Genomic DNA, 15,970 nt, shown 5'->3' with positions numbered 1-15,970 from the left:
TTTTTCACGAAAAACCCTAATAAATTGATGAATTTTTACCTAATAACGGAGGTTTGCACAATGCTTCCTTGAAACCCAGGAAATCCCGATCCCGATCCCGATAGCGAAAAAGCATAGTTTGTACCAAAAAACTCCTGGAAGGAAGCTGTCAATTGAGACAGTACTGCATTAGGTATTGGCAATTGACAGGCGGAAGGCGGCAATAAGACCAGTATTAGGCGACCTCTGAGTAAGGCCATGGATCAAAGTTGATCTGTTCGGCCATCGAAGTAAGTAAGTAAGTACGGGAGGTTTGCCCCCAATGCATTACGAGCTTATTCTTGGGAATTGACCCTCTTTCCTCCTAAATGCTCTTGTAATCGGGTAAATACGGCCATAATCAGGAGAATTGACCCCACTGGATGCACCTCCTACCCCTCTAAATCTGACAAAATTCACCACAAGGAACATTCGACTTCCTACATCATCATTATAAGATAGTAAAAAAGTAGATAATGAGATTTGTATCAGATTTTCAACTTAATAAAACTCAATTTTTTTTCCTCTTTTTTTCATTTTTCCAGTCATGTCGGAAAATTTTTGCAACAAATTTTTATTTCTTCAAGTTTTTTTCACATTATTTCCTCATATATCAGTTTCAAATTCGATATTCTCTCAATAAGAGTTTAATTTTACAGCAGTTTATGGTCCTTTTTGGTTTCCTTGAACGCGATTATAGTAGAGCGCGTTTGCTTGTGTCATTGCATGATAGCAATCATTTGGACATTGACCGGGTGTGCCAGGTGGTCTGTAATGAGGAATGTATGAGAATATGATTGGCATAGTGAATTAAGATGATGAGCTTACCCTCGTGGACCAACTTCACCATTTCTACCAGGTTCTCCATTCACACCTAGTTAATTTTAGAAATATTGATCAGATATTTTGGTTACTAGAGAGGAACAGGATGTGATTAGACGATCGTATGTCTAATTGTTACTAGCTATGGAAGTTGCCCTGATACATACTATATGATCGACTAATTGTACCCTGTTCCAATAAGGACATTCGCTTTGAATGTCCATGAATTATATAAATTACCTGCAGATCCTCTTGGACCTTGCTCGCCTATTCCAGGTGGGCCCTAGAAAATTTAAAATATATTTTGATTTCATTTTTAAGTTTAATCCTTCAAAATCATTAGCTAGATCAGTGCTGGGTAACCTGTATGCCGCGGTACACTAAAAAGGCCATAAACCATATGTCGTGTGGATTTTCAGTCGAGCCTTATCGCCAAGGTGTACCGCGAAAAAAAGGTTGCCCCCCATTGAACTAGATTATATTTTTTGTTGCCTTCCTAATCTTCACATAGTGAAATGTTGCCTTCATACCATCTAAGTGGCAATATACTTAGCACCGAGTGGCTGCACTTGACTCAAATTATACAACCATCTCGCAGCTGTGGTGTCAAAATTTCAACATATATGAATTGAACGTGATACTTACAGGAGGTCCTTGTGGACCTTGGGGTCCTGGTCTGCCTTCTCCATCTTCTCCTTTGTCTCCTGTAAATGTAAAAGAGTCATTAATAGTAGAATTTGAAGTTGATACAATTTGAGTCGACACGACTTGAGTTTGTTCCTTAAGAAGAATGCATAGACTCATGTCGAATGTCATCATCGATGTCTAGACTGCATACATACCCTTTTCACCTCTCTCTCCACGATCACCTTGATGACCTAAAATATCAAAAAAAAAATTCTAATTTAATTCCTCAAAAAATTTAAGTAACTCTAATTAACCTTGATGTCCTTTAACTCCAGGTAAGCCTAATGAAGAGAAATTAATATTTAAAACTAATGGCATTAATTTATTAATTTGTATTCATCACCTGGCATGCCTGGAACTCCTTGATATCCTCTTTAGGATGAATAAATATTGTCAGTTTAATTAACTTTTTCAATTAATATGTATAACTTCATACCTGCCACCCTTTTCTCCTTGTCTTCCTGAAAATTAATTTCATTAAAAATTTCAATTTATGACAAATTTGAGCTAGATATTACCTTCAGGTCCTGGTGGTCCTGGCTTTCCTGGTCTGAATAATTTATAAATATTCATTAAAATCGTATTATTAAGAAATTCTATGCCTAGCCTTACCTTCCTTGTTGACCCTATTTGTTTCCAAAAAAATAATCATTAATGCTTAATTCATTGTAATTTTCAAATGCCACATACCGGAGCTCCCTGTGGTCCTTGTAAATTAGCAGTCAAGTCAACTAACTGTTCACGTAGAACATTGTAACAAATTTCTCTAATTTCATCATCAGTCACACTTCTTCCTGGACTACCATTCATTCCAGGTTCACCCTAAGGAAGAGCATGGATTTAAAATATTCAGCATAGGTCTGGAGCTTTAGGAGATTTATATTAAACTTACAGGTGCTCCTCTTGGTCTAGAATGTAAAAAAAGAATCAGATCATCTTCAAATTTACCAAAATCAATTAAACCAACTTACCCAGCGGTACCTGGCTCTCCTTGAGGTCCTCTTACACCTCCAACAAGATATTGAATTCCACCACCAACACCTGAATGAACGACTTCACCAGGAGGACCTTGAAGTATCATAAAATAGTGTAATAATAATTATTTTATGTCCATGATTATCATCACTATTATTGCTTACCTGGTGGTCCTCGTGAACCAACTTCACCCTTTTCTCCTTTTTGACCTCCACGAACTACAGTTCCTCCTGTACCAGGTGTACCAGGTGTTCCAGGAATACCCTAAATATGTATTAAACGAGATGTTGTGTATCAGCACTATTGAATCAAACTCGAACCCTAATAGCACATGACGGTTTATCGATCCAAAATCAGGCATCAAGCCGGTGTGACTCTTTGATGGTGCCAGATTCAAACCAAATACGGAACCAAGCCAGAGTTACTGACTTTTGGTCTCATTTTTGATCGATTAACTGATTTGTGATATATCCAATACTCAAAAAAACAATAAATTGATAACTTATCCAGAAGGTTTTCCGAAGGGCTTATATTGAAATGTTGCCACCACGGCGACTAGGCGGCAGTTTAATTAGAACCAAGAGGTAGCCACTTGGCAAGAGTAGCCGTATTTACTCGTCGCCGTGGTGTCAACATTTCAATATGTGTCGATCGGATTCATGCAGTGTTGATATCTTGCCTTTGACTTTGAAAAAGGCAAACTTTGCAAAGGCAATGCAAAGGCAAGGTTTCTAAAAAAAGAATCTTTCAAAGGCAGAAAAAAGGCAAAGGCAATTTTTTCTGCCTTTTCAAAGGCAAAATCTTCGCAAAGTCAAAGGCAATGCCTTTAATTTTTGAAAAAAAATTGAATTTTTGAAAAATATAAAAATGGAAAAAATTTCAAAATAACATAAAATGGTAGTTTTCAAAGACAGCTTATGTTTCCAATAGTTAAGGCACAAAAAAATCCAATTTTTAAAAAATTGTCTGCCTTTGCAAAGATTTGCCTTTGCCTTTGACCTTGCCTTGAAAAGGCAGAAATAATTGCCTTTGCCTTTTTTCTGCCTTTGAAAAGGCAAAATCTTTGCAAAGGCAAAGGCAATGCCTTTTTCAAAGGCAATCCATATCAACACTGGATTCATGACGTAGAAATCTCAAATAATCCGGCTCCATGTCAGCCTGACTGACAAGCCAGACTAGATTCAATGAAATCTGGTCTTAGACTAGAGTAAATTCGTTCTGGGTCTGGATTTTTGGTCATTTCTACACCATGTGCTTTTTTTGCTGATTCTATTCTAGACTCACCTGAATACCACGTTCTCCCTTCTCTCCTTTCAATCCAGGCAGTCCATTGATTCCGTCTCTATTAAATTATTAAATTCATCAATAAATTCATCAAAACATTCCACAAATGTCAATAAAAGAATTATTTCTCACCTTCCATCATATCCCCTCACTCCCTTTTCGCCTCTCTCACCTTGACAGGTATGAATGAAAATAAGAAAAATTGATGAAATCGAATTAAACTTTTTCACTTTGCACATTTATTACCCTTGGGTCCAGAACAATCCGATAAGAAATAAATTGTCAATTTGATTGGTTTTGTGAAAAAAAAATAAAAAGTATAAAGGAACAATAAAAAAAGTTTAAAGAAATAACAAATCTTACACGTTCACCCTGCATTATTTAAAGTCCAAAACAAGCAGCACAAAACAAAAAAAGGAAAGGAAATGTGAGAAAAAATTGCAAAAGTGACAAAAGCGATTATCTCCTTAACCTGTGTGCCATTAAATCCCTGTGGGCCTTGTGGACAAATTTGACATGTATTTGGGGATGGTCCCTCAACATATTCCGGTTCCGCTCCAGCACTATCATATCCCTGTCATGAAAATAAATTGACAATATTGATGGAAATGCCTTTTTTTCATCTCACATAACTTACAGGAATCTCATCACATGACTGACGTAATGCACGATCTGGGTCACAAGTCATGGCAAGCCATTGGAGGTCGATCTAATAAATGAGATAAAGTTAAGAGGCATGTTGGAAAAAAAGCCATCATATTTCATCCTTACAGGCGGTGCCGTCTGTGGAAATAGAAAAAAAATAAAGAATTAATCAGCATGAAGCTTCACATGACATAACATTTTACTTCATAATTCCTGTGATTGTCGACAATTTGTGCAATCGACAAGTATCCATTGTTAATGTCATATTGTCCACGTTGACGTAACGGACTCTCAATTTGTCCACTGACACTCTGCACTGGCTTACAGTCAACCCATAATTTAGCACGATTGTCTGTCACGCCAAGCATAATTTTATGCCAACGATCGTCAAACAGCTGAAATGGATAAATATTTATGTATTGCAGATGATAAAAATGTAGAATGTGAAGGAACAATTAATCATAATTCTATCCACATGTGTCTTTGAATGACAAAAAACATTAAACACAAGTCAAGTTGACATTTAAGAGAAACTTCTTCTTGTTAGTGCTGTTATTAATCGCTTGGTGTGAATTATGGTGATGAAAAGAGGAGATGTGATGTAATGTTTGTATGTTTTTGAGGATTGGTGGAGACTGATAAGAAAAATTGAGGATTGGATAGGAAAATTTGCTAAATTTGAGTAGTTAGCATTAATATGAACAATTTGTGAATATGGAATCGAGTCAGCTATGAAATTAAAACCTAGTTAAGTTGGAAGTCTTACTACTTGTGAGTTTTCATTTCATATTCTTGATCAGGAACCAAAGCCATAAAATCATGGAAGACACACGACGTAGAAAAATTGCAAAATATTTCGTCTGGAAATTTTGACGTGATGAAGACATGAGTCTAGATTAGTGTTGTCCAAATTTTGTTATATCTTATCGCATCTTGATGGTATTTATGCATCATGCGATTTGTGACTTTTTCAAAAAATTCGGCTTCACGCAGTTTGAACAGGAATATTTTGGAAGCCGAAGTCTGACTCTGAAACTGACTAAATGTCAAGTGAATTCCTTCTCTTGACATACCCTGATGTAGCAAAACGCACAACAATCGACCAAGATATGTGCCGGGATAAGCACGTTAATGGATAAAGTAAAATCCTATCCAAAGCGCCTCGTCTCAAGGATAGCAGTCCCACAATCAGGCTAGAGTTGTGAAGGGCTACAATCTTCCCTATCCGTAATAAACTTTTACAAAGAAAGCAACATAAGGCTAACAATACAGTTAGGAAAACACTGGTCTAGCTTCAGCGAAAACACCGTGTTTCTTCCAAAAATGTTTCAAATAGAAAAAGCGTAATAGCTGTCTTCGGCCATTCGCTGACATTTCTAATTTTCTATAAGTACCCTTCGGTGAGCGTCCGTTAGAAGATTCTCGAAAAGCACACGGTATAGAAATGGCAGAAAATCCGGTCTTTCCACTCAGGCCGGATTGAAGTCCTAGCCTGGTACCAGATTTTCTGCCTTTTCTACGCAGTGTACCTTTCAGGATTACATTCCAAGTGGACAAAAAAACGTAACAACTAGAGATTATCGTTCCTTTATCTAGTTTTAACGAATTTTTGTCTACTCGAGAATATGACATTTGACAAGCTGTACTCAATTGTTGCTTATGATTTGGTATCTATAAGATTTTGTGTCTATAAGGAAGCTGTAGATAGAGCCAGCATTGCATTTGGTATTGGAAATAAAGCAGGCGGAAGCCGACGAGAGAAACAGCTTTAGACGACATCTGATGGAGGCCATGGATCACATTTGATCTGTATGAGCAGCGAGTAAATATGTCTTTAAGGCTGATTGAAATAAGCCCAAGTCTTCCCATTTCCTTTTTCAATGAGCCAGAAAAAGGAACTTTATTGCAACATTAATTTAACTTTATAAAATTAAAATTGAATCACAAAACCAATTATTTTTCATATTATTAAATATCAACAGCACAGAAACTCAATAAAACTTTTCATTTTCCTGTTTTTCTTATCCTCCTCCTCACATCCTCAGACTAAGAATAAATCTAGCATAGGAAGGAGAATTTTCCCAAACAATTTTTCTTAAACTGTGAGAAAATAAAATTCTCGAAAAAAAGGAAGAATAAAAACTTTAAACAAACAGAATAAAAAAGGAAGGAATTGTGAGAAGTAACAAATAGCAAGTAAAAACTTTTATAATTTAGTTTAAAATCACTTCAACAAAGTTTTTTTTTACTGTTTGCTGCTTTTCGCTGTTGTTACTGTTAAGTGTTCATCATGAATTAATTTTTAATTTTTTACAGAACAAAAGATAAGTTGGATTGAGTTTGAAATGCATCGGTGGGTGACTTTTTAGCACGTTTTGATGTGATTCTAGGTAGTTTAAACCAGAGTTGACAGGATTTTGGGAGTCCGGACTCTAAAAATCCAAAAAGCTGGTGTCCCACTAAGAAATCGCCTCGCAATGAAAAGTGGAGGCGCCTCCACATTAGAGTCCTGCAAATTCTGGTTTGAGCAATACTTAGCAGGAACTAGATCAAAAGTTGCAAAGGGACTGTCATCTATTGACTTATTACGTTACAAAATAAGGAATTTTGAACAATGGATTAGCAGGCAGAAGCCAACGATAGAGCCAACTGTAGGCGTCATCTGAACGGCCAGCAAAGTAAGTATTTAGGTTGAACCTACTCCTGAACGTAATTAGTAGACGATCCCTAAACACGATTGATTATTTTTAAATTTTGTTCATTCTGACACTCGTTGAAATGTCGTTAATAGGGAAACCAAGCGAACGGTTTAGTTGGAATCAGGAAGCGACCATTTATTATCGTATCGGAACATACTTAATTGCTGGTCACATGGCAAACTAATAAAATAAACCAAGCAGCGTCTGTATTCCGATGCCAGTAACTTAGACGACGCTTAATTCTAACTATACATTCAACTTAGTTATCATGTGATGCAAGTAACATCTAAGTGACTGACAAATAGCACTCATTGTTAAGCACCCGCTGCTTGATTCTAATGTTAAGGGTCAGTTTGGCTTCCATAACTTAGAGGTGATTAAGCGACTACCAAATGTCTGTCAAGAGACTCTCAAAACCAACACAAATCGGTTAATCTATCATAACTTTGACCCAGGCCGTCGTGACTCTGGCATGGTGCTGTATTCAGTTTAATTAAGGTACCAAGCCATAGTCACGCCGATCTGATGCCGAATTTTGGATCAATTAGCCGAATTATGCTATTCGGGTCGTAATTATTCACAAATTTCCATTTAGTTCCGATAAAACGCGCTGAAAAACTTTCACAACTCAATTCACTTCCCACACTTACTCCTCATCTATCCATCACATCACCAGCACAAAAAATATATAAATTTAAGCACCCATAAAAAATCTTTTCATTCTCCTCTTTATATCCACTTACACTCGAATGACGAAATTCAACAGTTTGCAGTTCACCATCAGATGCGGGCAATGACAAGGCTAATGTTTGACGATCAGGATTCATTGTAACGGTCAATTGTGACTCTTGATATTGATTAGTCAGATGAAACATATGCCATGAATTTGCCTGTTGCTGTCGCTGTCGATAAGTACACTCGAATGAGAATTGGAATGGAGTTCCCAATGGAAATGCTTCTTGTGCTAACATCGTCAAGTTGCTTTCACGTTCAACACGATATGCTGTCTGATAATCATTGCTACCGACAATTTGTGTTATTGTCTCATGATGCATCTCATAATTATCCAATTGAAAGTCTCGAATGATATCCCATGTTCCCAAGTCTGCATCGTGACTATCTACTTTCCATTGCCCGCAGGGATCATTTACATAATTTTGCTCTAGAAAAAAAATTTAAATTTGATATAAGTGAATTTTCTCGCGAAAAGTAAGCGAGAATTGAAGTTTTGTGGGGTGTCCATACTTTTGCCTGAGTGGCATACATATGGCTCTATTTAGGAGCCATTAAAGGGTTCTGTGTAAATAGGTTCTGTATAAATCACATGTCAGGAAAGGAATAAAGCGTATAAAAAAGTGAGAATCGATGTTTCGAGGCAAGGGTTTCTGCATAAATTCATTAAAATCCAGGTACACACCAGTGTCAAATCGGTCAAGAGACACATTTTTCCTTTTTGCACCATGTGACTTCTGGCTTTCTATTTTTAGTTTGTTGCATTGTTTGTATTCATCAAACTACTGTCCCATCTTCTCGAATGGAACAAATTGCAACTATACAAATAAAATTCGAATCGACTTCGAGCTCTACATATAACTAGACGTATGTCCCACATGGGTCTGATACGGATTTGTAAATTAGGTTTTTCGAGAAATCGAAGTAATTATTAGAACTAGAGCAGACACATTAGATATAGTTATAGTTAAATAAAATCTAACGCAGATATGGCAATGTTTAAAGTTCGTCCAAAATTGCAGGCCTACTGACAAAAAATGCAAGCATGCCGCCTTGGCCGAACTGTAAAATACAGCCAAATCTAAAATGCACAAAATGCAGGCTTTCTGTTCTTGGCCGAATCCTTCAATTTTTCTGCTTTTGAATATGATTATGCATGTGATGAGGTATGTTAGCTTTCGATGACGATAAGATTTTGAAGCTTTTATGGCACTTTTCATGATTAAAGCATCTTTGTCTACCTTTAAACCTTCATACTTTACATTAAATGCCACCAGAAATATCCTATGGACACCCCACCGAACATAAAAATGCAAAAGTATGCTTACGTCCAGTAGAAATATTAACAAGCACTACTAAGAGAATTAGCAACTCAATTTTCATGATTTTTCCCTTTTTCATCTCTTCAACAAGTTTTATTTTTTTCACAATTTTTCTTTTCAATTCCTTTTTTTTATATCTGCTGCTGCTTCACAAACTTTTTATTCATTCACATCTCTTTTTTTGTTCAGCACATTCACTTCACAATTTCAAAAGGATTTAAGCTGCTTTAAAAATATTTTTTATATATTTTCGTTCTATCGACGAAGAGACTGAAGTGGACAGCACGGAAACTACACGACAATTGAGATGCTTTTTAAAGAGATTAGCGTTCTAATAACCAAAAATATTTTCAATGCTAAATGGCTGTCTGTTAAACACATTTATGGAGAATATATATAAAAATAGAATTAAGCATTGAATCAAGCATATGATATGAGGGAGATAGAGACAGACATACATGGACATTATACAATGTCGACATATTTTAAATAGGAGAAAAGATTATGATTTATTTATCAGAATGGAAATGTGAAAACCATATGTTGGCAAAAAAAAGAGCAATGGAATTTTTTGAGAATTGATTCATGGTACAGAATGCTAGTGTGATGGTGTATGGTCATGCATTTTATTATTTATAACAATTGAATATTTTGGTGCTTTTAAAAATCATAAAAAAAAATATTTAAAATTTTATGCAATTTTTGAAATTGTTGAGTTTTTATAGCTAGTGCTGGACTGTTCCGATTTTGGAATCTGGACAAAGAGTGGTCCAAAACAAAAAGTGTTCCAAAGCGAATACGTTGTGCTTTCCAGTCTTACACTAAGATTAATTATATTCAATGGCTTAGACCAGCGTTTAACTTATCTTTCATACTTTCGAGGCACAATTTGGTGGTAAGCGTCTACCGAAATCGCAAACGCTAGATGGTTCATGGCTTTTCCAAAATGTTTTAGCTGCACACAGGTAGCCCATCATTGAACTAAACAGAGCATTCTGTTGCTTCATTTTTACAAGTTGAGTTTGTAGATGGTAAACCATACCCTTCCTATCCTGATTATGGTGCTGCTATACTTTAGACAGAGTTGTTTAGATAGGCTTTTAATCTATCTTTCTAAGTGCATATTCCGGTACAAAGCTCTGTCATCAGCGGTGCTTTAATGGTAATAGGGAATACCACGTGAAAGTATTGGAGTCAGTCATGTCTAGACAGTCATGTCTAGACAGTAAAACCGTCAATTTCATACAAATAAATACTAATAAATACAGCGATATTTTAGAAAATTAGAAATGCATCAATATTTTGCACAAATGTCGTCGATGTCTTCTAGTTTCCTAGCATCCTTATTATTATTATATCCATTGCCTAATACTCAAAAATTGACTTAACACAGAACATTGATGAAAGAATGTCAGCTATACTGGGAACAGAGAATTTTTACAAACTAGGTGAGAAAGCCAGCAACAGAGTCAGATGAAAAACCTGTTGTGGAACATAGTTCCAGTAAGTAAGTAAGTAAAGTAATGATCACACATAATTTTAAGACCTCAAAAGCAGAAAAATCAAATGATATTGCAGCGACGCTCAAAATTTCCAGTAGACAGCGCATTAAGACATGAGAATGACTATAATCTTTTTGACCTATCTGCATTGTTGATGATGCTCAAGATGATACAAAACATTCATGTCCAATATTAATTCTCTGCCTTTAATTTAAAATTATCTCAAATGTTATTTAAAAATGAATTGCTTAAAAATCATGAAACAAAAATTGTCGATGAATGTATGAGGACAGATCATCACCAAAAATACAATTCCAAAAATTATAATGGCGAACAAATGTTCTTCTATTTTATTATTTAATATATTTTTTATAAATTCATATCAGATGGGAACTTCATCCACTATGTCTGTGTATGCATGCAAAAAAAAAATAAAATAAAATTATAAAAATTTGATGATGAGAATTGAGAGATCTGTGCCTGTATCAGACACTTTTTTACATTTCATGCAACATGTTGCTCGATTTTTTTGTATTCGTTCATATGCTGAAAAATTTATGATGCTGACCTACATAATTGATAATCATGTTATATGTATTTGAGCTGTGTGAAGATTTTAAGCTTTGTCTTATTAATTTTTGATGAATTTGAATTGGTAATTGGATTGGATATTGGATTTTTTTGGTAGTTTTGAATGTGGATAGTGGTAAGGCTATGTGTGTGAAGATTTTGATAGACTTGATGTCTGAATAGTCGATAATAATTTGTGATATGTTTAGCTCTTGAGTCAATTTTGATTATTTTCTACATAATATTTCAAGATATAAAGATGTACACAGCATGCTCGACCAGAAATTCTGAGTTCCTATCACTTGACTTCAGCGCATTTTTGTCTCAGCCATCAAAAATTGATTAATTAAATTGGTTTTGTGCAATTTAAATTTTTAACGGTTTTGAAAAATTTGAACATTTTCAGGAAAATTTGTCATTTAAAGCCAACTTCAGATATGTTTACAAATGAAATATCAACCAAATTAAAGTCATTAATTGTCGAATTTAGGAATGATTATAAAATTTAAAACTATATGATGCACCAATTATTCAATAAAACTGATCTAACAAAGCTTATTTTGACTCTCTATGATGTCTGGGTAAGGAGTTATCAACAGCATTCGACCAACCGGACAGTTGTTTATTAAGCTGCCATTTTTCCTAAAATGCGCTTAAAAGTTCATTATCCTCCCGATTGTCACAAATGAAGAAGGCTCTTCTAAATCTTTTTTTTTTTTAACACCAAATTGAAGTGGCCCAAATTCGGCAGCTAAACGTACGCCCAAAATAGGCGGCTATATGGTGTTAACAAAAGAGCTTTACTCAAGTCTCCAAATCTCCGCCTACTTCATTTGTGTCCCTCGGGTCTGTTACGTAATAAGTGAATGGTCCTAAAGAAATCATGATCATCATCATCATCATCTAGCATGAATCAAGAATTACTTTTGAATTAAGGTGATTCCCCTCAAAAATTTCTCAACATTTTGATTCCTACTTCTTGTTCTATATCATTTCAGTGTTGTCGGAACTGTGTGACGCGACACATAAGCCAAAAATCTTCAGAAATACCATGAACCGTCTGTTGTATGCGGAATCAGTCGAGCCTTAGCATCAAGGTGTGCCGTGACGCAGAAAAGCTTGGACAGCACTGCATCACCTCAACACAACCAAAATACTTTTCGTCATAACAAAGAAATTGAAATAGTCAAAAATCCAGTTCCAGCGAAGTGTAAATAAAAAGAATCAGCGAGAATTCCCCATCGTAATAACGACCAAATTCTACGTATTGACTCATTCAAGAAAACAACAATATTTTAAAACCGGAATAAATGATTATTAAGTAAAATACCGTACTAACAGGTATAAATAAACACAATGTTTAGTGTTCGGCTGATGTGCTAAGTAGAATGCCGACTTTTTATTCTCATTTAGTGCTAAAATATCTTTGTTATTGATCGGATCTCGTGTTGAATATTGCTGCTTTTTGTGTTAAGTATTAAACAATAATTAGTGAATATTCTGTGCCTTAAACACAACAATTGCTGTTCATGTCATCAAGTTAACTTACATTCCACAAAAAATGTCGATTAAGTCATCAATTTCTATAATCATCCTGACCTTCATCACAATCAACAATGCAGGCAGAGTGTCGTATCTAAATGGCCTAGAAGAAGATGAATCATGTGAATTAAGCACTGGATCATTAGGAGAATGCCGTAAGATCTCAGATTGCATAGATGAGTTTGAGAGTTTCCGCAGTAAAAGACTAAACATTTTGACAATATGCAAGTATGAGAAGAAGCACTACGACACGTTAATTTGCTGCCCGGAACAATATCAAAATAGAGTGTCAATTACTACCTCAAATATAACTGAAAGAAATAAGAATGGTGATATTTTTGACTATGAAACCTGTCAAATTAAGTTGCTAAAATATCGAGAGAAGTCAATCAATCCTGAATACTTTGCGAATGCCATCAGTCGTGGAGTTATTGCTAATGATAGTGAGAATTGTAGGAAACTTGACAGATTCTATGAAATTGCACGTACGTCTCTTATTCTTATCTCTTGACTATATTTATCTAACTGACTTGATATTCCAGAAACACAAGACTTTACAGCAGGTAACAACAAGTTCCAATGTCCCAAAAGTACACTGACCCCTCCTTTTAGCCAAGATGTAACAACTATATTCAAAGGTGATCGTCCAAATATGGCAGCTATAGGTTGGACACAAAATGACAAATCGATAGTTTACAGATGTGCTGGATCTATTGTCACTGAAAGATTTATTGTTACAGCTGCACATTGTAGATTTTATGATGGGTAAGGCTAATAGTAGTTTTGAAAGTTAGGTAGTATTTTGTGGACTAGGTGTGCTGTATTTTGGTGTATTCTCCGGTGGTTATATGGTACGGTGTAGGTACACCACTGGAACTGGACAATGATACACCTGGTATGGTATCTGTCCTGTACCAATGGTACCATGATGCCGTAACAACTGTATATAATGTGTAAGGGATAAGTACTGTGATACGGAACACTTTGTCATCCCAAGAGTAACATTGTGTCATGGGGCATCTATACCTCACCGTGCCACCACCGGAGAAACCGGCACCTGAACTCGAAGTCGACTCGATACCGAGCACCACAATACGGCAAATCATAGTTTCCGCCATAAAAATGAGTCAAAATTTGCCATGGTACTATCTTGGCAAATTTGTGTTTTGGGGCGTCGCAGCGATACCCTAGCGAACACGGTGTGCCTTTGGGGAACTGCATATCATATTCGAGTCAACTTCTTTCGACTTCTTTCTAAACCTTAATAACTCCAAAAATTATTCTTTTAAATTTTCTAGAATTCAATCAGATTCCGTTCGTATTGGAGATCGTTACCTCCTCACCCAACTTGACAACGAAAATGCTCAAAATCTTGAAATTGAGAGATTCTTCTCACATCCAAATTATGACTCACGGTATCTATACAATGATATTGGAATAATCAAAACTGTAGGAGAGATTATATTTAGCCGATTTGTAACTCCAGCATGCATAGCTGATTTAGATCAAAGTAAAAGTTCGGGAAGATTTGATACATGGACTGTGGCTGGATATGGACAAGTGAGTTTTATTGTAATTGTTGACAGACAAGCAGCATGCTTATGAATATGCTCAGAAAATTGAGCATGCCCACAAATTGAGTATGGTCATTGTCTGTTAGGAAAATATCATCAAAATGTTAATAAACCTTATCATTTTCAGACAGAAGATCGAATTCCTAAAAACACTCTACTGGAAGTGATGGTCACTTCACTTTCAAATGAAGATTGTGGCCGGTTCTATGCTTCCAATCCATATTTACCAAATGGCATTCATGAGAGTCAAATATGTATTAGAAGTGTTGCTAAGAACTTTGCAAAGGAGAGATACTATCCTGATTCTTGGTAATTTAATGACTTTTAATCCTCTTTATTGATGATTTCATGACAACATTTCATTCTAGCTTTGGTGACTCCGGAAGTCCACTTCAATTTAGAGATATTTATGAAACATTCCCAGAAAACTTCAATGTAACGCTGATTTCTGACATCTATAAACTGTATACAGTGTTAGGAGTAGTGTCTTTTGCAAATGGTGACTGCAGCTTTAACAGTCCATCAATTTACACAAATGTATATTATTATCGTGATTGGATTAGAAAAGTTATGAATAAAAACTGATTATTTAATCAAACAATGAAGAATTTAAATCTTTCTGGATTCATTTATAGCAGTGATTCTCAGATTTTTTCGAGGGTGACACAGTTAATTGCAAATTTATCGCGTCACACCTAAATAATTGTATGACATACTAGATAGGGTTTCTGACAGCGGTTAACCGTTAACAGCATAACAGCGGTTTTTTACCTGAAAATGCGGTTAACGCAAAACAGCGGTTATAGAAAATTAACCGCTGTTAACAGCATTTTTATCTGTAAAGGCTTTAAATAAGAAAATTTTAACGAAAATTTTGAATTTTATTAAAAAAATTAATTTTTTTCATAAATCTCTCCTTTTTTGTAAGAAAATGTGAGTTTTGGATAAAAATTTTATGCTAGAATTCCTTTGAAAAACTTGAAAGATTTTGGGAATTTTTTTTTTAAAATCTCGCCATTGTCGTGGAGTTAAGGGCAATTTCCGTCTTGCTTGCCTTTAAAAAATCAGGAAAATTTGGGTCCAAATTTCTTCGAAGAGAGTGTTCTTAACTTTCGCAAACTTTTGTGCAAAAAAACAGGATTGCTTTCAAATATATTACAAACGCCTTAATGTTTATGAATTTTCAATAGAAAAAATAAATTTTGGAGTTCATCAATCATTAAAAGTTATTTTTTTTCTTTGATTTTGATAAATATCTTTACTTTTGTAGGTTTACGTAACCTAATTCAACCATATGAGCCAAATAAAAAGAAAATATATCAATAAAAAGCTCATTAACATAGTAAAATTGTGATATTATTAAAAATTCTTAATAACCGCTGTTAACCGCGTTAACAGCTGTTTTGAGTTTTTTCATAACAGCATAACAGCGGTTATGAAAAAACGCGGTTAATCAGAAACCCTAATACTAGACTCTAGAGACAAGAGCAGTGGTGAGCAGCCCGTGTACCGCGGTACTTTAATGTGCAGCCAAATTTTTTTCTTGAATTCCATGAAAATTATGCGGTTTTAGCAAAGACGTACCACCAGAGTGTGCC

The 15,970-nt window shown here is 35.3% G+C and overlaps 2 protein-coding genes across 2 annotated transcripts; one reads left to right on the top strand and one right to left on the bottom strand.

Moving 5' to 3' along the window:
• Positions 1-533: 533 nt before the first annotated feature.
• LOC139086211 (collagen alpha-1(IX) chain-like) lies at positions 534-9,496 on the bottom strand. Its single transcript, XM_070634592.1, has 23 exons — positions 9,191-9,496; positions 7,874-8,292; positions 4,635-4,826; positions 4,558-4,569; positions 4,424-4,495; positions 4,259-4,360; positions 4,150-4,158; positions 3,919-3,959; positions 3,787-3,844; positions 2,667-2,766; positions 2,499-2,595; positions 2,420-2,435; positions 2,218-2,349; positions 2,140-2,153; positions 2,046-2,077; positions 1,964-1,988; positions 1,871-1,899; positions 1,782-1,808; positions 1,683-1,718; positions 1,486-1,544; positions 1,081-1,123; positions 847-892; positions 534-787 (listed from the first exon to the last, which is right to left on the bottom strand). The coding sequence occupies exons 1-23, from the start codon at positions 9,261-9,263 to the stop codon at positions 682-684; spliced, it is 1,740 nt and encodes a 579-aa protein (XP_070490693.1). The 5' UTR covers positions 9,264-9,496; the 3' UTR covers positions 534-681.
• Positions 9,497-12,615: 3,119 nt separating this feature from the next.
• On the top strand, positions 12,616-14,980 carry LOC139086024 (chymotrypsinogen A-like). The gene is made up of 5 exons (XM_070634299.1): positions 12,616-13,283; positions 13,341-13,563; positions 14,097-14,358; positions 14,500-14,681; positions 14,741-14,980. The coding sequence occupies exons 1-5, from the start codon at positions 12,818-12,820 to the stop codon at positions 14,955-14,957; spliced, it is 1,350 nt and encodes a 449-aa protein (XP_070490400.1). The 5' UTR covers positions 12,616-12,817; the 3' UTR covers positions 14,958-14,980.
• The last annotated feature ends 990 nt before the right edge of the window (positions 14,981-15,970 follow it).

The sequence above is a fragment of the Chironomus tepperi genome, unplaced genomic scaffold (assembly GCF_022539635.2).
Source record: "Chironomus tepperi strain 1889 unplaced genomic scaffold, CSIRO-AGI_Ctep_v1 contig_9, whole genome shotgun sequence".
Lineage (NCBI taxonomy): Eukaryota > Metazoa > Arthropoda > Insecta > Diptera > Chironomidae > Chironomus > Chironomus tepperi.
Note: the sequence above shows the minus strand (reverse complement) of the source record. Positions and strands in the feature narration are given on the sequence as shown.

What these genes read in the sequence shown, in the direction of transcription:
- LOC139086211 (XM_070634592.1), bottom strand. Translation starts at nt 9,263, where the DNA reads ATGAAAAAGGGAAAAATCATGAAAATTGAGTTGCTAATTCTCTTAGTA. An exon ending in TGTTAATATTTCTACTGGAC is followed by an intron (nt 8,293 to 9,190) that starts GTAAGCATACTT and finishes TTTTTTTTCTAG; the next exon opens with AGCAAAATTATGTAAATGAT. An exon ending in TGGTTCACGAGGACCACCAG is followed by an intron (nt 2,596 to 2,666) that starts GTAAGCAATAAT and finishes TGATACTTCAAG; the next exon opens with GTCCTCCTGGTGAAGTCGTT.
- LOC139086024 (XM_070634299.1), top strand. Translation starts at nt 12,818, where the DNA reads ATGTCGATTAAGTCATCAATTTCTATAATCATCCTGACCTTCATCACA. An exon ending in CATTGTAGATTTTATGATGG is followed by an intron (nt 13,564 to 14,096) that starts GTAAGGCTAATA and finishes TAAATTTTCTAG; the next exon opens with AATTCAATCAGATTCCGTTC. An exon ending in AGATACTATCCTGATTCTTG is followed by an intron (nt 14,682 to 14,740) that starts GTAATTTAATGA and finishes ATTTCATTCTAG; the next exon opens with CTTTGGTGACTCCGGAAGTC.